We start from the raw sequence: 22,203 nt of genomic DNA on the forward strand, positions 1-22,203 counted from the left end.
TGTTTATTCAAAGTAGGTGAGAAGTTGGGCATGGTGGCGCAGGCCTGTAATCCCAGCAGTCAGGAAGCTGAGGCAGGAGGATTGTTGTGAGTTTGAGGCCAGTTTACATCATATAGTGAGACCTTGTCTCAAAAAAAGAAACACCCCCAAAAAAGTAAAGTTGGTGAGAAAATGCTTTCATTAAAATACATTTTCAGTCTCAGTCATTTTTACCTACTAAACCTGCTATGAACCTTCCTGGCTATTTAGACTTGGAGGTTTGGGGTTATTACTTAATTTGGTGTTCTCTTCTTTCCCTGTGAGAGTTTAACTCAGAATGGGTAAGAATGGCATTGTTTGAACATCTAGATTTAAATCCCCTGATACCTCAGCAGCTGTCAGCAACTGTTCTTAGAAGTTGTTTTCTCATGTAAGTGAATTCCACACACTTTGAGCAACTCAGTCCATTTTGTTTTGTGTAGCAAAATACCTCAGCCTGCTTAGGTTGTAAGGAAAAGGGGTTAAGTTGGGTCACTGTCGGGACACTCAGCAGCCTGTGCTCGGGCAGTCACGTCCGGCGCGGGCCCCTGTGGTGTGTGGCTGGCGGATCCGCCGAGTGCCGCCCTGTAGCTCGAGCGCCGGCAGGAGTGGTGGAGGCCGGGAGGCACCACGGTGAGACGGAGGCCAGAGAGCAGTGAGGGAGCCCCCTGCGCAGTACCACAGGCCCTTCCCAGAGCCCCGTCGGTGCCTGGAGCAGACACGTCTCCACTCGAGCAGGCTCTTTGACCTCTGAACTGTGTTGGGGAAATCCAGGGCTGACGACCTGCCTGGGCCCCTCAGGAGCTTGCAGTCAGTCCTGTGCAGCCAGAGATGGGAGACACGGCGCGGCTGGGCCCCACTCTGCCTCGGCGTCCGTAGATACAGACGCAGACAACGCAGACACAGCCTTACTCCATCCCTAAACTTAACACCAAAATAACATTTGTTTTCTAAATACAAATCTACTTTGGCCTAAACTTTATTGTTGCCTGCTGTCTGGACAAAACATATTCAGCTCTGCATAGGCTTTTTCCTTGTGGAACAAGAGTGTGAAGTCATTTTAGGAGTGACTTAAAAGCAGATTGTCATTCTGTTTTGAACTCAAAACGGGTTTCAAGCTCACATGTCAACAGTTGAGCTTGCTATGTAAAAGAAGAAAAAGGAAGAAGTCTTTTACGGAGAATGATTTTATTTCCAGTTCCTCTGCCTGGATGGGGAGAAGGCTTAGGAGAGAGTCTGTACGGGAGAGGCCCGCGGCAGCTCACTGTCAAGGCTGATACGGATAAGGTGCCTGTGCTGCTTCCCTTTGTCTCTTGCACAGTTGCGCTCAGACAGCACCAACATCGGCACACTCCTTGTTTGTTGTCCCAGTCTCCTATCAGAGGTCTTGATGTTTCGGGGCAGAAGCACCGCCTACGACCTGGCATAGGCTAGTGCGTGAAGTAAATCCCATCACTCGGCTAAAAGGTACATCACAGCGTTAATCCAGCAAGCATTGACTGTCCAGCGTGTGTAAGGCCTAGAGGAGTTAGGCCATAGTGAGGCAGGAGATCACGAACTGGTGCACGATGAGCGGATCTGTCAGTTCTGGGCACATGCGCAGAAAGTGCTGTCTTCAGTTCTCAGAAGTCAAGCAGTTGTTTGATCAGAGTCTGCTGCTGTCGGCCGCAGAAGTGGGAGGCAGGAAAGATGGCAGCCCCTGAGCTCTTGGCCACTGTGCTCTCTCCCGCAGGGGTCACTCTCACCCGGCAGAGTAAATTCTTTTCCAACTTGTAATTGACCCACAGTTGCTTGGCAGAGCAGATTTCTTTTCCTACCTTTAATAAATGTAAAACCTCACTACTTATAGCCCTTGTCTAGTTCTATGTTCAAGATAAAAAGAACCTAGAAAATGCCTCCAGAAGGCATCCCCAGCACCTCAGCACCCGGTAACAAAGGACGGTAACCTCTGTGTGCTCAGTCGAGCTGGGGAGAAACCTGTATACCTCACCATAACGTGTTCCTCCTGTGCGGGTGCAGACACGTAAATAAAAGCAGTTGCTGCCCACTTTGCACTATCTAATGTGCTAATAGTAATACTGTTTAGATCGGTGGAAGGTACATTGGCTAATAAAGTATGAATAAATAATTTTTATCTCAGCAGCCCCCAGCTAGAGGATGAGATCTAAATGTTAAGTTGAACATCAAAAAATGAAGTTATCTATAAAAAGGAAAAAGCCATTAGAAGATATGGGCACACCCCAGCGCATTTGTCTTCTTTCTTTTCTTTTTTTGTTTCGAGATGAAGCCTTCCTTCCCAATCCAGGCTCTCCTTGAATTCATGATGCTCCTCCTGCCCCAGCACCCTGAATGCTGGGGTTATTATAGGCGTGTACCACCACCATGCCTGGCCGGTGCTTTCACTTTCACTGCTGCAGAGAAATCAATCACAGGCGTAGTTGATTAAATCAGACACGTGTACCAGGGGAAGGGTTAAACGATGAGAGCGAAATGCAGGTGTTCGCTGAAACGACCTTGGCTGCTGCCTTTCTGCAGAGACGCTGTTTCCCAGGAGAGAAATGTTATGTACAGTCAGCCTTGAGTGTACTGTGAGCGCGTCCTTGCTTTCAGCCAGCCCCGAGACGCTGCTCTGAGACACGCAGGCCTGTTGGCACCAAGCCACTTTTGTCTGAACACACACCGTACTTAGGCAGCTCACAAACGGGGACAGTGTTGGCGTTTTCTCTCACCTGCGAAAGGCTCCGTCTCATTCAAGTTCCTCCATCGTGGACGCTGTCTCCTGCCTCGGTGGGAACGTACTGTTGGCCTATGCTCGTATCTGCTGTACTTTTATACTAAACTTGTGTTCATGCACATAAAATCACAATGTGGCTCTTGTCTGTTGTGTGGATCTGAACCTCGCCTTTCTGTGGCCACATATACGTGGTTCTTTGCCGTTACAACATATTTTACCCCAGTTTCTGCGAGGCCTTAGTGTGGGCAGTAAGCTAAGTCTCTGTTTAGGGTCTCACAAGCCTGCGAAAGGTCTCTGCCAGCGGCGGGTCTCACCGGAGCCTTGACTGGGAAATGACGTGCTTCCAAACTCAGAGGCGTTTGGCGGAATTCATTTCCTTGTAGCTGTAAGACGGATGGCGAGTTCCTTCTTTAAAACCACCCCTGAAGCCGGGCACTGTGGCCCATGGCTGGAATCCCAGTACCCTGGGAGGCTGAGCAGGAGGAACACAAGTTCAAGCCTAGCCTGGGCAACTTGGCAAGATCCTATCTCAAATTTTAAAGGTGGGAGGGGACACTGAGGATGTAGCGCAGAATGAGGCCCCTAAATTCAATCCCCAGTACCACAAAAAAAGCCCTACCCCCGTCAAAAAAACCCCAGGCCTGGAGAGAGACTCTAACAAGGTGGGTGGGCACTATTAAGTAACCACGTGAATACAAGGGCATATGTTCCATCACCTTTGCCGCATTTCCTTGGCAAGGAGCAAATCACAGGCCCCACACCCTCCCGAGGAAGGGGAATTGCATGAGTGTGACTCCCAGGAGCGGGGATCATGGACCTCCCCTCAGTCTGTGGGACAAGCCTGCAAGGCCACCCGGAGCTCATCCCAGGGGCTTCGGAGTTGCTAAGGGCTCTTCAGATGCTGTTCCTTTGTCCCATGCTGTCGTCCATCTCAAGACCTTCTAAGGACATGCTCCCCGTCTCAACTTTGTGTCTCTGAGGATCGCTTTGTTTGGTCCTGTCTGCTCTGGTCTATCTGGCCTCTGATTGCTGACCAGTGGCCTTGGTCAAACTCAGGGGACACCAAGTTACCCACCCACTCTCCCTAAGGACCTCCACAGTTCTCTCAGGGTCTGCACGGTATAATCATGCCGCTTTCAGGCCAAACACTTGTGTCTTTATCTCTGCTCATGAGTGGTGCTAATTAGTCTGCTTTGCTAAGGGCAATCTGGAGTTGCGGGACCATTTCAGGGAGCTCTTGACATAGATTGTTTCTCTGAGGTGCCTTAGGGTAGAAAAACCAAACTCTTACCATTGCTTTGTTTTGCTAAAAGTGATATAATTTGTCAAACATAGATGAGATCCCTGCTTCCCATATTTGAAGATTAATAAATTTTGGACCACACAGCATTATAACACTTTCAAGGGTGCAAGTTACTGGCTGACCACCTGTCATTTATTCTCTTTGTGTACAGATATTTATCAAAATTGTGTATTTGTCCAAATCTGGACAAAGATCAGGTACAAAGCACTGGTCACTGAATATTTTACCCTTATTTTTTAGAGGCGCAATCAGTTAAACTGAAAATGCCTTTGGATATTATTTGCACTTCACAATTACTAAAAAAAGAAATAAGAGGTTGTGTGAAGAGTGGCTGGACAGCTCTCCTTTTCTGTTCTCCAGTTTTCTTGTTTGGAGAAAATAAAATTTGTTGATCATTTTAAAGATAATATAAATAAAATTAACTTACTAGGTACAGAATTTATGGAGAAATATAAACATACATAGGATAATGGATATGATTTTCTGCCTATGAATAAAATTGCACCTTCAGATTATAAAACTGAATCGAACTTGCAACCTCATGCTTGCTAGGCCTAGGCGCTGTGCCACTGAGCTATCTCCCTGGTCATAATTGGCATTCTATATAATGCATTATGTATATTTAATATAACATATTGATAAGTTACATTTTATTTATTATTTATTTACTTATTTTGGTTTGTTCAAGACAGGGTCTTGGGCCGGGGATATAGCTCAGTGGCACAAGCGCCTACCTGGCAAGCACAAGGTCCTGAGTTTGATTCCCGGTACCGGAAAAAAAAAAAAGACAGGGTCTCACTATGGAGTCCAGGCTGACCTCAAACTCACCATGATCTTCCTTCCTGAGCTTCCCAACATTTTAAAGCTGTAGATATAAGCTCTTGGGGCTGTGGATTTACTTCAGCGGCACAGCACCTGCCTGGCAAGCACAAGGTCGTGAGTTCAATTCCTGGTACCGGAAAACAAAACAAAACAAAAAAACAAAAAGATATAAGCTCTGCACTTATTAAATATACGTCCATACCTAAACACACATATAATGGTATATTAATAAGATATTTAATCTGCACCTGAATAATGGAAAGTAAAAGTCCTGTGGAGCTCTGCTTTCCCTGGAATATCCCTTTTCTTCCCTAAAGCTAAGCAGAACAACTCAGGTGAAAAAGACAGCTGCTTCCTACGCAAGCCCTGTGGGGCTGGCTTTACCGTAGCCGGGATACCCACCTGCTCAGGTGGTGGCTAGCGCCGTGATGAAGAGCGCCCTTTAATGTAGAAGCCCCTTGTATCCACGCTGCTCCAAAACCAAAGACAGTCTGGGAAGCCTCATTGCATTTTCTATCTCAGCTTCCCTTTGGGGGCTTTATAGATGCGGATTAAAAGATGGTTAATTAAGAAGAAAATAGGAAAAGACAGGGGAGACTCAAAGGCCTGGTCTCAGCTGGGTGGAAATCCAAACAGGCATTAATACGGCAGCTAAAGCAAATATTGACAGTCGAGAAAGAGGAAAACAAAAGAATGGAAATCTTTGGATATTTATTATGAAATGGGGTGAATAAAATAGACACTGATGGGGTTAAAACAAAGGTTTTTAGATGACTTGTATTCTTTAGTAATTTTTTTATGAGCCCATGTTTGCAGTGCATGATGATTACATTCATTGTGGCCAGTGGGTACCTCTATATAACACATCTTTTTTTCATTCCCTTCCACTCCCCTTCCTCTACCTCCCTCAATATCTCAGTTCCCCCCCTTAGATCTTTTGCAAAAATAAAGGTTTAAATATAGCACTATTAAAGGGTGTGTGGGCCAGAAAAGCCTCTGCTGGTCCCCCAACCATAGAGAGTCCCCTAAGAGTCAGCTTTTGTGTTATGATTAGCATTTCCATTACTATAACAAGTGCCCAAGACAAACCAACCTATAGAGATAAAAGTTTTCCTTTGGCTCACAGTTCTGGACATTTCAGGCTACGGGTCACTTGGCCCTGTTGCTTTTGGGCCCACGGTGACATGGCACATCGTGGCGGGACTGTGCGGTGGAGCAAAGCTCTCATCCATGGCAGAGGAGCGGAAGGAGAGAGGAAAACAAATGAAGCTGGTGTGGCAGGGCACGCCTCTAATCCTAGCCCTGGGGAGACTGAGGCGTGAGGGAAATAGCTACCATGGTACCAGCCAAGCCCTTTGTCTTGTAACAGAAAATGCCCCCAGCCGGTACACTTCAGTTTCTCAGTTGCCCAGGTAACAGTTCCTGTTACAGTTCTGGTTGCTCCTGTCTCTTAGAAATGGCTGGTCACTGTGATGTGTAGCTGGTCATGATGATGCACATTGTATAAACCAATCCTCAACTGACAAGCCCTTCTGCCTCTGTACATCCTGCTTGCTTATCTCATATAAGGCCTGGACCACCAGAGATCAGGGCCTGATATTCTGGGTATGATCCCGATCAGTGCCAATAAACATGAATAAATCAGCCTCCAAATCCTGTATTTTGTTTTGGTGTTTCTGCTTGCCGTTGCAGTCTCACTATATCAAAGAATGTAACTGCAGACAGAAGTGAGGTTAAAGAGGAAGTGTTTATTGGAAATACAAGAAGGAAAATAGCTTCCAGTTGGGAGGGATCCTAGTGCATGGCCAGGGTGCTTCTTTTTGTCTGGGTTTTTATGGAAAAGCAGGGATGAGGAACTTGGTTAATTATCCCGTGATCACCTATCACAGGTGGCCCTGTGAGAATAGAGTAACCAATTGGGGTTTAGGCTTTGCAATGTAGTCTAAAGAAAACCAGTTACTCAGCTGGCCAAGTTTAAAGGAAACCAGTTACTCTGCACTTCCAGGTTCCTGAAGTCCAGCTCCAAGGTGGGGAGGAGTTGTTAAATAACTTAGAGTGTTCTGCCCAATATAATTTTTTTCCTGAGATGGTTCTTATCTGACTCTTTATCCTGTTTCCTGTGTTAGCTTTTACATTTCTAAGCTTGGCAAGCCTTGTGGCTGGAATTAGCTCGTAATTATTTTCCTTGTATCCAGCTGACTCTGTTTTACTCGCTGCCTACTTGTTAGCTAACTGGCCAAACTGCCTTTTAGAGAAGGGTCACTGTTTCTTTGAGGGCAGTCTGGATCACATAGCGAGAGCCTGTCTCAAAAAAAAAAAACCAAACCAAGCCGAACAAATGGCCTGGGGCCCCAACATCAAGTTCACAGCCACTGCCCGTGTCTGGAAGACCCCCACCTGTCTCCATCTCAAGTGTCCACCACCTCCCACTACTGCCAGCCTGGGCCCTTGGAGCCATTTGAGATCAACTGATAGCAGCGCTCTTCTCCCCAGTTCAGAGAATGTAAAATGGCGGCAGACAAAGCTTACAATGAGAAACCTGACCAGAGTCCCTGGGGCAGTAGTTAGGCAGATTCACTGAGATCTAGACTGACCAAAGGCCAGGAGTTCCTTCATTCAACCCCTCTCAGGAATCCAAAACCTTATGTACATGAATGGTAAAACGGCCTACGGTGCAAAACTGAGGTTCCAAGGCTCCTTGATATGGGAGCCCCATGCAATGGGGTACTAAAGACCCTGGGTAAAGTCCTGTTATGGGCTATAGTTAAATTGAAAGAGCCTTACAATATAAGGTTGACAGGATTATGAAAGGTTTTATTTATTATTAATTTTTGAAGGGGTTTTGAGACAAGGTCTCAGTATGTAGTTCAGGCTGAACTTCAACTCACTATGTAGCCCAGGCTGTCCTTGAACTCACTGTGATCCTCCTGCCTCACCTTCCTTAGTGCTGGGATTGCAGGCATCTGCCACCATGCCTGGGTTAAAAGGTTTTAGATCAGTGATGGTGAACCTTTTAGAGACCGAGCGCCCAAACTGCAACCCAAAACCCACTTATTTATCACAAAGTGCCAACACTGCAATTAAACCTGAACACTGAGGTTTTAGTTTAGAAGAAACAACTCATACATTACCATCTTTTGTCTTAAAAACACAATGGAGCTTTCAATGCTACAAACACCTTTTGATTGAAAGGTTAAAGGTTTGCACTTGGTATGGTTTTACACAATTAATGCAATCTTTGTTGTTGCATGCATGCTGATGATTTGTCAAATCCTGGCCGGGGCAACTTGGCTTGTGTGCCAACAGACAGGGCTCTGTGTGCCTGCTGTAGCACGCATGCTGTAAGTTTGCCATCACTGCTTTCAATAAAGTGTCTCCTCACCCACATGTCTTAGGAGAATAAATATTATGTCTTGTTGAGGAACATTTCCCCTATCTTATATTCTAAAGCCAAAAACTGTTAAGAGAGTCCAAATGGAGGCTCCAAGTAGGAACAGGAATTAAGGTAACAGTTTTTAGGAGAACCCAGGTGTGGTGGTGCATGCCTGTAATCCCAGAACTCAGGAGGCTGAGGCAGGAGAATCACCACAAGTTCGAGGCCAGTCTGGGATATATAATGAGTTCAAGACCAGTGTAAACTACATAAAGAAAGCCTGTCTCAAAAAAAAAAGTTTGTAGGAGAATCAGTACATTTGAGTAGTCTTTTTTGTTGGTTTTTTTGTTTGTTTGTTTGTTTTGTTTTGTTTTGTCTTTTTTGAGCCAGGGTCTCACTCTGCAGTTCAGGCTGGCCTTGAGCTTGCTTTGTAGCCCAGGCTGGTCTCGAACTCACAATGTTCCTCCTGCCTCAGCCTCCCAAGTGCTGGGACTACAGGCGTGTGCTACCACACCCGGTTTGTGTAGTTTTAATGTTAAGTGGCTTTGTCTTTTTTACCTGACTATGTTAAGGGAATGGACCCTGTGTTTGACTAAGAGGTCTTTCCTCCACCTAGGATCATGAAACAGAAGTCAGCAATACCTCACAGGACTTTGACCATCAGTGCTAAGAGCATTATTAGAAGTCACAGATGTAGAAGCTGAGACTTATGTGGTGTTTTTCCTGTACACAGTGCTTCAGAGACTGACTGTATAGTTCTATTAGGTCGCAGGTCTCTGGGTATTGATGGCCAAGAGAAAGAAAAGATGAGAATGTAAATCATGCTCGAGTCCAGGTAGGGAAATGCATTTTAGATTTCTTTTGCATTGAAAACTACAATCATTTGTTGTCCCTGCTTCACCAATGTCACTAATATTTTAATATTATTTATAACAAAAGTTTTTATTGACCTAGATTAATATCATACATTACTCGCTGTGCACAGCTTCTTTCCTTCTGTTGGGTGAGGTGCTATCTCCGATTATTTTATTTATTATTGCATGTTTGCAGTACGTAATGTTTCCATTCCTTGGGTGGAGCTGGTGTCCGTAACAACAGAATTAACACAGCTTAATTCCTCTTCTCATCCTTTACCCCCCCCACCTCATCTTCTTCCCATTTGAGAAAGAGCTCCCTGCTCCCAGCTATCTTATTTTGTTCTTTATTTACAATTTGAGCTTCTCATATAAGAGAGACTATGCAATATTGAAGCTTGTGTGTCTGACTTATTTCACTTAACATTATGGTCTCAAGGTGCAGCCATTGTCCTGTAAATGACACAGGTTCATTTTTATGGGACGGTAGTGCTCCATGGTGTGTAAATACCGCATTTTCTTCGCCCATTCATCTGCTGATGGACATACAGGCTGCTTCCAAGATTTAGCTATTATGAATTGTCCTGCTATAAACATAGGTATGCATAGATCACTGTACTATGATGTCTCGAACTCAGAAAAATATCTAGACAGGGAATAGTTGGGTCAAAAAGAATTTTTAGTTTAAGTTTTTTGAGAAATCTTCAAGCTAATTTCCACAGTGGTTGTAACAGTTTACTTTCCCACCAACAATATAGAAAAACTCCTTTTCTCCACGGTCTCCTGAGCATTTGTTACTATTTGATTTTTCTTGATGATGGCCACTCTTTCTGGGGTAAGATGGAATCCCAGCGTTGTTTTGATTTGCATTTCTCTAATGGCCATTGATGTTGAGCACTTCTTCATGTGTTTGTTGACCATTTATCTTCTTCTGGGAGGTGTTTGTTCATTTTACCTGCCCATTTTCTCATTGGGTTTTTATTTTGAGGGGTCTATTTTTTTAGTTCTTTATGTATTATAGATATTAATCCTCTGAGGAACAGCTGGCAAAAATTATTTTTCTCATTCTGTAGGTTGTCTCTTCACTCTTTTGGTGGTTTCTTTTGCTGTGCAGAAGCTTTTTAATTTGATATGAACCCATTTGTTGATTCTCAGAACTATTTCTGGTGCAGCCAGGGTTCTGTTCAGAAAATCCTTGCCTATGCCTAAGACTTTAAGAGTTTTACCTATTTTGCAGGGCAGGGTGGCACACACCTGTAATCCTAGCACTTGGGAAGCTGAGGCAGGTGGATAACCATGAGTTCAAGGCCAACCTGAACTACATAACAAGATCCTGTCTCAAAAACAAAACAAACAAAAAGAGTTTTACCTATTGTGTCTTCCAGCAGGTTGTTTCTGTTTTAACATTGAGTTCTTTGATCCATTTTCATTTTAGGTTAGTACACTGTGAAAGATATGGGTCTAATTCAATCTCTGCATACGAATAGCCAACTTTCCCAACACCAATTATATTACAGAGCTGCTGTAATTAAAAAAAAACAAACAGCATGGTACTGGCACAGAAACAGGCATTCAACTATTTTACCTTTGCCAAAGGGGCCAAAAACATAAACTAGAGGAAAGATAAATAACCTTTCAAATAAAAGTTAATCTTCTCATTCTCCTGGAAGAGTCTACTTTTGTACAACTAAAAGAAGTGACATTTTCCACAGAAGGTGCAGCTATGGAGTATTTCATTCTGCCTGAAGGGGATATAGCCAAAATCGTAAAGAACATTGAGGATGAGCAGAGATTTCGGAATATTTAATGGTGGCACACGGAGTCTAGCATCTTTAACAGTGTGCTAAGTTCCTGGGAATCAGCTGCTGGACTAGAGATGGGAATATAATGAAGACTGAGACTGCTCTGTTTCACCTAATGGGTCTAATAGATCTAACAGACCCATAATAGATCTAATAGATCATGAAGGATCTTGGTATGGAACCAAGGCGTAGGAGGCTCATGTGTTATTCTCAGATGACCATACCACGTTATGAAGTCATGCTTGAAAGCAAGCAAAGTTGGAGGGATGATCTCAACCTCCAAGGGTACCCAACCCTTGTGTCTCTAGAACGCTAACAGATGCTGTCTGTAGCCTCTTGGATCCCTGGACCTCTCAGAATCCTCAGCTGATGTGCATCTCTGCGCCTGTGGCCTCTTGATCTGGGAAATGCGGAACACGGTGCTGCCTACGTGCTTGGCAGTTCACAGTAGCGAAGAATCATAGGCCCCACGCACCCACATGTAGGGTGGCTCCTGTCACTCTCGTAGGATAATTCTGAGACATGGGTTTTGCACCAATCCTTATACCTTTCCTGAAAGGTTGAGCTCTGGTGCCCACTATTTGCATGTTTTATTAGCTGCCCTTTTTTCCTGTAGGGCAAGCCACTTATACCAGGTTCCCCGTACCTCTAAGATTAACTACCGGCCCCCACATTTCTGTCTCAGGGCCTGCATCTGAGGCAAGCAAACACCTTGAGTGTGGAGTCTACTCAGATATCTCCCAGCATAAAGAGAACAGCAGGAGAGGACCTTCAAGGATTGAGTCAGTGCACTAGGTCTTTTTTTAAATTGCTTAAAAATTGTCCTGTCTGGATGTACTTTACCCTCTAATAGCAGCATCAAAGGGGCTGCTGATGAGGTGGCACGAATGCTTGTGAGGAAATCATTCTTGAGCAAAGCACACACCTAAAGAATGTCCTGCACTGCCCACATACAGGAATGAGAATCACAAATGTTTAAAAGCTAACGTAGCCCGGGCTTCCGCTGACCACAGAAGATGATTATGCTGCAGGCTGCCACACCAGTGGGCCGCTGGCTCTTCCCAAGGCAACAGAGATTCCTGCTTCTGCAGGGGTCAAATCATCAGATGAGGGTGAGGTCATTGTGCAAAGAAGGGTGGACTTGGCTTTTCCCAACATGGCTCCTGGGCAGGTGGCTATGACTTTGATTCCTTCTCAGAAAGGAGTGACAGGAAGAAAGCTAAAAGCCCAGCAGGGGCCACATTGGCAGGGACTTTGTGACCTTCACACTCCGACATAGTGCATGTTCTCCTGACTATGGAATAAGAGCCACAAATGGCACCATGTCCTCCTAGAGAATTCTCTCTCCATCGTGGGCAGTCTGGGCTTGACCAAAGAGCAGAGTAGCCAAGGGGCGGGGATGTACTTGACCTAAGTCAAACCAACCAGTCTTTCCCTGGAGCTATGCGAGTGATGGATGGATGAGGGTGTGGTGTTTCGAGTTCATTTGTGCAGTGAGAGTGCTGCTTCAAGCTACCAGATACGGCTAATTGTTTGCTGTTCCCCAGACCCAAGCTGCCTGGGTCCTTTTCACTTTTATTTCCCTACCTTTCATTCTTTCTGGGCTTTCTTTCACTTCCCTATCTTACTATATAGTTTAGGGTGGCCTTGAGCTCACCCATGTAACCCAGGCTGGCCTTGAATGTGTGGCAATCCTCCTGAATGCTGGGATTACAAGCATGCTCCATCACACCTGGCTAGTGTTGCCTGGTTTTCTTCATGTCCTTGGTTGGTTCTGTGAGCTGTTTAGTAATTTTATTGCTTAAAATTTCCACAAGTGTCCACTTTTCACTTGTGACCAAAGAACCATAATTAATCTGGGTGTCATATGCTTATCTTCAGCAATGTCTTGTGGGCAGCAGACCTCTTGTTTTTGGCAGTGAGTCCTGAAAATAGGAGAAAGGAAGCCAGTGCATGGATCTTCCACAGACAAGAGGAGACATGGGAGGTGGGTGTGGGCCTGAAGGATGTGGTGTCCATCCCTTGAAGGTCGCTCTGTCAGAGCTCAGTTATTTATGGGCTGGAATTCCATCTGCGGCTCCTCCCTTGCAGTGGGTGGACTGACTGATGAGCCGGGAAGTGTTGTAAGCAAAGCCCTTCTGGTTTGGGTAGATGCTGGGAAAAGATGAAGGTCAGGCTCATTTCACTTCTCGGTAGTAATTCCAGTAGGAAGGGTCTAGATGGGCATTTAAACCATGCTGTACATGGGCGCTGAAATCATGAAAAAAACAAGGCCTTGCTAGAATATGCAGACGTCACCATCATCATATCCACACTGACGACAAAGCAACTATATGTCTCGCTGTGTACATTCACGGGAACCAGACTGTACACGGGGTAGTTTGCTCTTCCTTCCTTCCTTCCTTTCCCTTCCTTCTTTCTGTGGTGCTAGGGATCACATCCGGGGCCTTGCACATGCTAGGCAAGCATCCCACTAAGCTACAGTCCACCCCGCCCTCTTTTTTTTCCTCTAATGCTTATTTTCATCAAGAAATTGGGAAATAAATTTTCTCTCATAATTTCCACCCTGTCTTCACCAGTGTTGGGTACAACACATTCGTAGCAAGTTCTTACCAAGAAACCATCTGAATAACATCCAGGGTGGCTTTGCCTAGAAGCCATGGGTTTTATAGAATCGGGCTCGAGCAATCACGTCATCTACGTAGTTAGAGTCAATATCTTCCGGGGCAGCAATAGCTTCGGCTCCTGACTTAAAGGCAGAGAGACCACCTGGAACGAAGCACAGGGTTTAGACTTCACTGGAAATGAGATTCAAGTGTTCCCAGCTCAGACGTCCTCCTCTGCCTCCCTTCCTGAAAGGATGTGCTACCCCAGGATCACTAGCAAGGTGCCAGTTTGTTTTTGCTGTCCCTTTTTAGCTCTTTTTCTTCCTACTTTAAGTGTCACATTTACTTTTTAGTGGAGAGCTGGCAAAACCAGGTGTGCAGTAAACTTGAAGTCTGGATGGTAACGGTATCTCATTCATTCAAGAATTCACTCATTCATTCACTCACTCATTCATTCATTCATTCATTCAGCGTGTTCTTTTAAAAAATTAAATGGAGAAAGAGGAGCCCCACTCCCAAACAGAAGATAGATAAATAGGAAATAGGGAGATCTTTTTCAAACCGATGGGAGAACAAGAGATGGAGGGAGGAGAGGGAAGGGAGATGGGAAAAAAACAGACTTGAAGGAGGGGAAAGTTCTGAGTGCAGACCGGGAAACGGGAGAAGAGAGGGCACCGCACACTGTGGGTCCACAGGAGGCCAGCGAAGGAGCTGCTGTGGCTGGGGTGAAGAGGAGCGGCCAAGGAGCCTGAGGAAGCAAGCGAGAAGCTAGCGAGTTCCTCCAGTCTGGGAGACGCTGGGCTGGAGGGGCCTGCGTTCTGCCAAGCTGAGATTCTCCTTTCAACTTTTCAGGGCACCGGAAGCCCTGAGAACGCGCATAGCGTGAAATCTTATTCAAACACTTTGGGAAATGCTTAGCATCTTCGCGCATCTGGGAAGACCTATCAGAAGAAGGTAAACATCCTTTAGATTATTGCACTAATTCTCAAGGCATCGCTCGATGGCTTAATAACGGACAAGATAGGAGCCCAACACCCCGCAGAAAGGTAAGGAGGCTGGCAAAGGTGAACCACTCAGAGAAACGCGGCTCCTGCTCCTCAGCCCGCCGCTGCTGGGCAGCGCGAGCCCAGGGAGGCTCCGAGCGCACTTGATGCCTCCTCGTCTCTTTCGCCGCTCATTTAACAAAGCACCAAACACACGGCCTACCTTTGAGGTGCTGATCCACACTCCACATGGGGAATTTTCTCTGGATCACCTTAATGTTTTCTGCTAGAATCCCCACACCCTGCGAAAGGTGTTCTTTGCTGTCCCAGGCGCCGGTCGGGTGGATACTTTTATCCAGCTGGAAAATCAGATAATACCATCAGCATCCGAACGAGGCAACATGTCTTTCTGCTGTTCTGAATTTTTCCTCCCAGGATCGAGTTCACAGATGCTGCCCTCGGCACCTTTCCCAGAGAAACGAAGGCTTAGGAGAAGCAGACGCCCAGTTTTAGCTAAGCATGCTAATATTCAAGAAGGGGAGGAGGGCGAGCCGGAGGAGCAACAGCGGTTTCAAAACAACTAGCAACCAATGTCTAGACACCTGGAGTAAAAAAAAAAGAAACTTCCAAATAATTCAAATAAAAATTTGTTTCTAACTCTGAAGCCTGAAGGCTGGGCTACTAGACACAATGTAAAACAGATCCTGAAAATATCCAGATAATTTGGATTCTTTTCTTCAGTTTATCCAAAGGAAAAATTTGCTCCAAGTAGGGCCTGATTATGCTGTTTCAGTTTACACGGATGAAACTTACTACTTTGGGAACCCCAAGAAACACCTGTAATAATACTTTCTATAAAATTCTCTCAGTTGAAGTATATTGCATATTACTTATTGCAGAATTGTAGTTATAGTTCCTACAACAACTTTTTTGTTTATATTCATGGTACTGAGGATTCAATCCAGGGCCTTTGCATGAGCTACATCCCAAGTTTGTTTTTTATTTTTTACTTTGAGACAGGGTGTCACCAAGTCCCTAGAAGATCCAGGAGAGGCTCAAACTTGGTGATCCTCCTGCCTCAGCCTCCCAGAGTGCTGGGATGGCAGGTGTAGCCAGCCTGCCTGGCTAGATAAATATTTTAGAAGAGATGGAAAAACTGATAACCCTTTCACAAGCATCAGACGTGTCATAGGAATGCCACTTCGGATGATGCGGCCCCGCACCCGGGGGCTGGCAGCCCTGTGGCTGGGTCTCCAGCTGGGGCTGAGCTTCCGGAAAGGAGGACAAAGCCAAAATACCTGCATCAGGCCGAACTTCAGGCCCTTGTGGTCCCAGCCACGCTGCAGGACGGTGCCGCCGTGGCTCTCTCTGGAGATGATGGCCGCGATGAGCGCAGGGTCCACGCAGTACCTCTGGCTCACTTCTTTGATCAGAGTCTGGTAGGGTCTTATGGAGTTCAGATCCATGTCGGCAAACATTTCAGAACCACGGATCCCTAAGGAAAAAGGGCTGTTTCCCCTATTCTGGAAGAGGGTCCTTTTTTTCTTTGCTTTCTTTTTATAGATTCCTGGTTTTTTGAGACAGAGTGTCACTATGTGCAGTGCAGGCTGTCTTTGAACTCACTATGTAGCACAGGCTGGCTTCCAACTCACAGTGGTGGTCTTCCTGCCTCAGCCTCCCAAGCACTGAGATTAGGGTGTGTGCCACCACACCCAGCTCAATGGCCATTTTTTATTTTATTTTATTTTTTTTTTGGTTTTTCTCCGGTACCGGAAACCAAACTCATGACCTTGCTCTTGCCAGGCAGGAGCTTTTGCCACTGAGCTAAATCCCCAGCCCTCAATGGCCATTTTTAAAAAAAAAAAGTTTACTAAGTTAGCCACAGCCTCTGACTGCTGCCCACAGCCTGGACAACCATCCTGAGAAGCCCTTCTCAGCCCTGACTATAGAAATCACACAGGGCCACGGCTCCCGGCAGGCGCCACTTCTGCTCTGTTTCTATCTCCTCTTTGTGCTTTGGGATGGCTGTAGGCCAGGAGCCACCAGTCTAAATTGTAACCTTGCTCTGCCAACACCTAGCCCTGTGCCAGGGAGGCTGGCCTTCCTGCCCAGCCTCTGTGCCTGGATCTGTCTGGCGGGAGTTGTGCGTGTGACCTCGGAGCTCCGTCCCTGGGGCACGTCCACCTCTGACCTGCTCCTATGGGGTAGTGTCAGGAAGAAGCTTTGGTACCAGGGTCACCAGGGAGGAGAAGTGCGAGGGACAGGAGGCCTGATTAAAATATTCATGTCACCGGGCGTGGTGGCACATGCCTGTAATCTCAGCACTCAGGAGGCTGAGGCAGGAGGATCACTGTGAGTTCAAAGCCAACCTGGGTTACCTAACGAGTGCAAGGCCAGCCTGCACTACAAAGTGAGACTCTGTCTCAAAAATCTAAAACAAAAGGAATGGGGGAAAATGAAAGGAAATGATTTGTTAGGAACAGGATTCTTTTTTTTTGGTACTGATTGAACCTGAGACAGGAAGGGAGGCTGTGGCTGAAAGTAACTGAGAAAGTAGGGTGACCTCGGAATCCCAGGAACTGCGCAGAGCAGTTCCAAAGCCTGCACACGGACTTAAGCAGATTTGTGGTAGAATGACCTGGACATGACACGTGCGTGGGGAATATGTGGCCATCAAGCCTTTGCCCTCCTGTCTCTTCACGATGGCCCACGCTATGAGGTAGGGTGTATTTCCCCTGCCCCACTACTTTTCCTTGGCCCAATCTTGCTCTGCAGGGACTGTTTTTTCCTACCTTTAAGAAGTGTGACACTTCGCCTCCCTTTATGCTTATGTCATTCCGTTCCTTATTCAGGGCAGAAAGACCCTAGAAATCACCTCTAGAAGGAGACAGCAGCACCCCAACGCCTGGTAAAAGGTGCAGAGCTATATACCCAGCCCCTTTGTTAGTTTTTATTTTTTGAGACAGGGTCTTGCTAAATTGCTAAGCTTCCCAGGTTGAGCTCAAACTTGTGATCTTCCTGCCTCAGCTTCCCAAGGTGCTGGGGTTACAGACATGTGCCAGCCTGCCGGGCTGAATTCTGTTTTTTTGATATCATACAATGACGATGATGACGATGATGATGACGTATTTCATGATCCAGTTATTTCCTAAGAAAGAAGCTGATGGGAGGCCGAGGCTCACATCTGCCCCTCGGCCTCCCACTCACCGCAGCTGAGCAGGTTGGTGATGTCGCAGCGCACCCCCGAGGTCTCCATGGTGGTGATGTCCCCGTAGCAGCCGTGGTACAGGCGGGGGTGCAGGTGGGGCCGCAGCGCATGAGGGAAAGGGTAGGAGCCCCTGCTCGTGCCTGGGAGGCAGAAGGATTAATTCTCATGAAGCCTGTGAGAGAATATTGCTTGAGCTGCTATTAAAAAACTACAAACACATAAAAACCACAGAGGCCGAGGCCACGGAAGTGACACTTTTCTAGTTCCCTTTTGTCACTCTTGGCTCCTCTGCCAGGAGTGCATCCTGCCTGCCCTCTCCAAACTCTTTTTGTTGGGCTGTGTTTTAAATACAGCTCTTAATTCTAAAGCACTATGAAAAGTGTTATGAAAATCAATTAATAGGGCCAGGCGTGGTGGTGCACCCCTATAACCCCAGCACTCGGGAGGCTGAGGCAGGAGGATTGTTTCGAGTTTGAGGCCAGCCTGGGCTACAAAGCAAGTTCAAGGCCAGCCTGAACTGCATAGTGAGACCCTGTCTCAAAAAGGAAAAAAAAAGAAATCAATCTTTAGGCCGGGGATACAGCTCACCAGCACAGTGCCTGCCTGGCAAGTGCGAGGTCATGAGTTCAATTCTCGGTACCACGGGGAAAAAAATAATCAGTTAATATAGGTCTCAGATATACTTGTTGCAGTCTTTTTTTTTTTTTTTTTTGAGACAGGGTCTCACTGGCCCTGAACTGACTATGAAGCCCAGGCTGGCCTTGAACCTGCAGCAATGGGTCCTCCTGGCTCAGCTTCCCAAGGGCTGGAATCACAGGTGTACACCATCACACCTGGGTCCTATATTTATCACAAGAAACTAACTTTGTTAAAATATTGTGAAAGATATTGCCAGGACTGGGAGTGCAGCTTAGTGGTAGAGCACTTGCCCAGCATGCTTGAGGTTTTGAGATCAATTCCCTGTATCCCAGTAGTACAAAGAAGGAAAGAAGAAGAAAGCAAGGAAGAAAGTAAGAATGAAAGATAGAAAGATTTTCTTACTTAATGACATAAACTTTTTTTAATAGATTGGACCCACCTATCAGACTCATAGTTCTGATTAGCTTAACAGTAACCGCATATTTTAGAATTAAGCGTATAATAAATGTAAATTTGTTGTAAAAATTATTAAGATGTGTTAGGTACATATACCCACTCCCCATGATGCATGTAATCATTACATAGTACAAACATGTGCTAATAAAAATTATTGGCTGGGCGTGGTGGCGCACACCTATAATCCTAGCACTTGGGAGACTGAGGCAGGAGGATTGTCTCAAGTTCTAGACCAGCCTGAGCTACAAAGTGAGCTCAAGGCCAACCTGAACTGCATAGCAAGACCGTGCCTCAAAAAGAAAAAAAAAAAAATTATTGTAAAATTTTGTAAAATCCAAAACTTGAGGGGGAAAAACCCAAATGGAATTCTTCCCTGTAATATTTATTTTTTTTTCAAAGAAAACAAAACAACTCTAAAGATTAAAAACTAACAATTTAGAAGCATGCAACTTTTTTTTTAAAAAAAGCAAAGCTCATCAAAACAAATAAAAATACAGGTCCAACCTCTTCTCTCCCATCCACAATCAAGCAAAAAAAAAAAAAAAAAAAAAAAAGAAATCATGAATAGACCAGAAAGTTAAACAAGGAAATTATTGGGTAAACTGTAGATACTGAGAAAGTCTGGATAATAAAAGTAGCAGAAACCCACAAAGCCTCTAGATTCTCTAAAAAGTGTGGGTTTCCATGAGATCCACGGATCAGAGACCATCACACAGGCAGCTTCCCTGCGGGCCCACACTGTGGGTAGTTAACACATTCGGCCCTGCTTCTCTGCAGGTTCTGTTTCCAGGAATTCAACCACTCGTGGATCAAAAATATTGGGGTACGTGAACCTCCGTCCCTAAATTGTCCTTAATCCCCAAAGAATTCGGTATAAGGGTGAGGGTGTGGCTCAACCTAGCATGGCAAGACCCTGGATTTGATCCCAGCAAGGCAAAAACAAAAGCAAATAAAACAATACAGTGTTAGCAATGACTTCCTAGTATTTACATTGTATTTATCATGATAAGCCCTTTTACAATTAGAGTCACCTTCCGGGGTAACCAGCTAGTCCAGAAACCCATAATTAATCCACTGGCGGTCGAACTCTGATACTACCTGGCAATTAGAAATGAGTAAAAATGTGAAGCTACCTCGCCCTGATTTTGATCGTAGTAACTGGAAGTTATTGTTTTTGGGTAGCCTCTCCTTTCTGAATTTAGAATTGAACATTTTAGAAATATTTCCTTCTCACTCATCCATGCATAAATAAGACAGCTTGACCATTACTTACGATGGCTCTTTTGTTTTTCTTAAACTAAAGGCTCCATCTTTTCTTTTTCGAGGTCTCTTATCCTTTTACCAATTTATGCTTCCAGCTCACAGCCACCACCACCACCACTTTTTTTTTGTTTTTCTTGAAACAAGATCTTGCTACGCAGCTCAGGCTGGTCTTGAACTTACTATGTAGCCCAGGCTGGCCTCCAACTTGTGACGATCTTCCTGCCTCAGTCTCCTGAGTTCTGGGGTTACAGGCATGCACCACCACGCCCATCAAGCACCCCCCTTAGACACCCCTCCCTGTTCTGGTCACACTGACCTGCTCACTGTGTCCCAAACGCTTTTCATGCATTTCTGCCTCTGTGTGCTTTCCTGACGCCATTGCTTCATACAGCAGGCGCTTCCCTTATCACAGTAAGTCACCCAGCATCCTCCAACTTCGCGCCCTCCCCTGAAAGCCATTCCAGGGTGGACCTCTTAGTAGGATCCCCCAAATGTAGTGGATTTTTCTCTATCTATCCATTTAACTCTTATCTGCTGCCTGGCACTGATGACTTTTCATAGTCTTGCCTCATAGATCTCTTGAGTCAGTGGTTTAAAGAGAGAGCATGGAACCAAATCTGAAGCTCTTCTACCAACCATCGTACAAGAGAAAGGTTCAAACTCAGCAGGTGCACTCTCAGACAGGAAGTAAGGAGATCAATTGCTATTATATTAAATTTTCACTCATACTGCCACCTGCCTAGTGAGCAGAATACACTCTTACTTCTAGAAACAAGCAGTCGGTTCATGGCCAGGCAGGTCAGAAGAGTCCACCCTTCCATGGCATGGCCTCACTGCTTTATTTTTTGGACACCCGGTGATCAGTGACAAGCACCATCAGTGACTCACCAATGAGAGCAGTAAGTCCCACGAGCACGATAGAGGGCAACATGGTGGTGAATCTTATCCCACAGGACCTGTTCTGATTTTAAGTAGAAACTCATTAATTTCAAAACTTGGTTTCCCAATGTCGCTTACCCATCCTCCAGTTCAGAGTGTAAACTCCCAACCCATTTCAACCCCAGCTCATCCCAACACGGCTCTTCCACATCTTCCGAATGTTACCCACACACACACTTCAGAGACGTTTGCTGTACCCTAGTCTTGGTCTCATTCCAAAGGCAGCTTAGAAGGCTTACAAGACACCAGAAAGCCAGCACTTACCTGTTTGCACCCTCCCAGAGAAAATGTCCCTGTTCCCTTTGAGAAGGTCTTCTGTAGCTCAACCTGTGGGTCAAGATGCAGAGAAAAAGAGATTTACAGAGTGGTGGTCTTTGTCCTATCACACGGGAGTGACAGCTGGAGAATCCATCGCTCACTAGATCGCTGTGCCTCTCCTCCAACTGAACAGCCTGTGGAGGAGGTGGCTGCACGCCGGCAGGAAGACTCACCTGCCTCCTCTCACCCGCCTCCTGTACCAGAGATTGGTAGGGGATCTTTATATATGGTTTAAAGCCCTCTCTTTAAAACCACTGACCTCATTAAGCCTGATTATAATAGTACTTTGGATTTAGTGGCTCCTTTAATGAAAGGACTTCAACATGTTTATTAACCACAAGTAATTAATTAGTCTAATGAACCCCCAGGTTGCACTGGAGGCATCTATTTGGTGGGCTGTTGTGGATACCTAAAGTTGTGCTAATAAGACAGGGCAACGGGGGTGAGGGACACTCCTAACACAGTAAATCAGCATCACTGTACACAGAGCCAATCAGAAACATGCTACTTTGGGCCAATCAGAAACTAGTTACTTTCAGTCCTTCCTTTAAATCTGGTGCTGTTCACTGGACCAATTAGAAGATGCTGTTTTCAATCCTTCATTTGCATATGGGCAGGACCAATCAAAAGACACTATTTCTGGTTCTTCATTTACATGTAACAAGAAACCAAATGAAATTTTTTGATAGGACAGTTATGTATGGCTTGATGTCAAGTGAGCATTTGCTAGCTCAACTGCCCCAGTGCCTCATTTACATAAAACAAAGGTACATGAGGAATTTTAGATACAAAAGAGCGCTTTCCTTTACTCTAGGGGAAGCTGTGCACTTTTTCATGAGTCTACTGTCACTACAGTGCATGCTTCTCTTCTGCCTTTAATAAATG

At 45.5% G+C, this 22,203-nt stretch overlaps 1 protein-coding gene across 1 annotated transcript; it reads right to left on the reverse strand.

The window, feature by feature from the left end:
* Nucleotides 1-13,554: 13,554 nt before the first annotated feature.
* Nucleotides 13,555-21,324, reverse strand: Lyg2 (lysozyme G-like 2). The gene is made up of 6 exons (XM_005400744.1): nt 21,265-21,324; nt 20,950-21,022; nt 17,703-17,843; nt 15,794-15,990; nt 14,719-14,854; nt 13,555-13,675 (listed from the first exon to the last, which is right to left on the reverse strand). The coding sequence occupies exons 2-6, from the start codon at nt 20,990-20,992 to the stop codon at nt 13,557-13,559; spliced, it is 636 nt and encodes a 211-aa protein (XP_005400801.1). The 5' UTR covers nt 20,993-21,022; nt 21,265-21,324; the 3' UTR covers nt 13,555-13,556.
* Nucleotides 21,325-22,203: the final 879 nt, after the last annotated feature.

The sequence above is a fragment of the Chinchilla lanigera genome, unplaced genomic scaffold (genome assembly GCF_000276665.1).
Source record: "Chinchilla lanigera isolate Chin_1 unplaced genomic scaffold, ChiLan1.0 scaffold00069, whole genome shotgun sequence".
NCBI classification, from domain to species: Eukaryota; Metazoa; Chordata; class Mammalia; order Rodentia; family Chinchillidae; genus Chinchilla; species Chinchilla lanigera.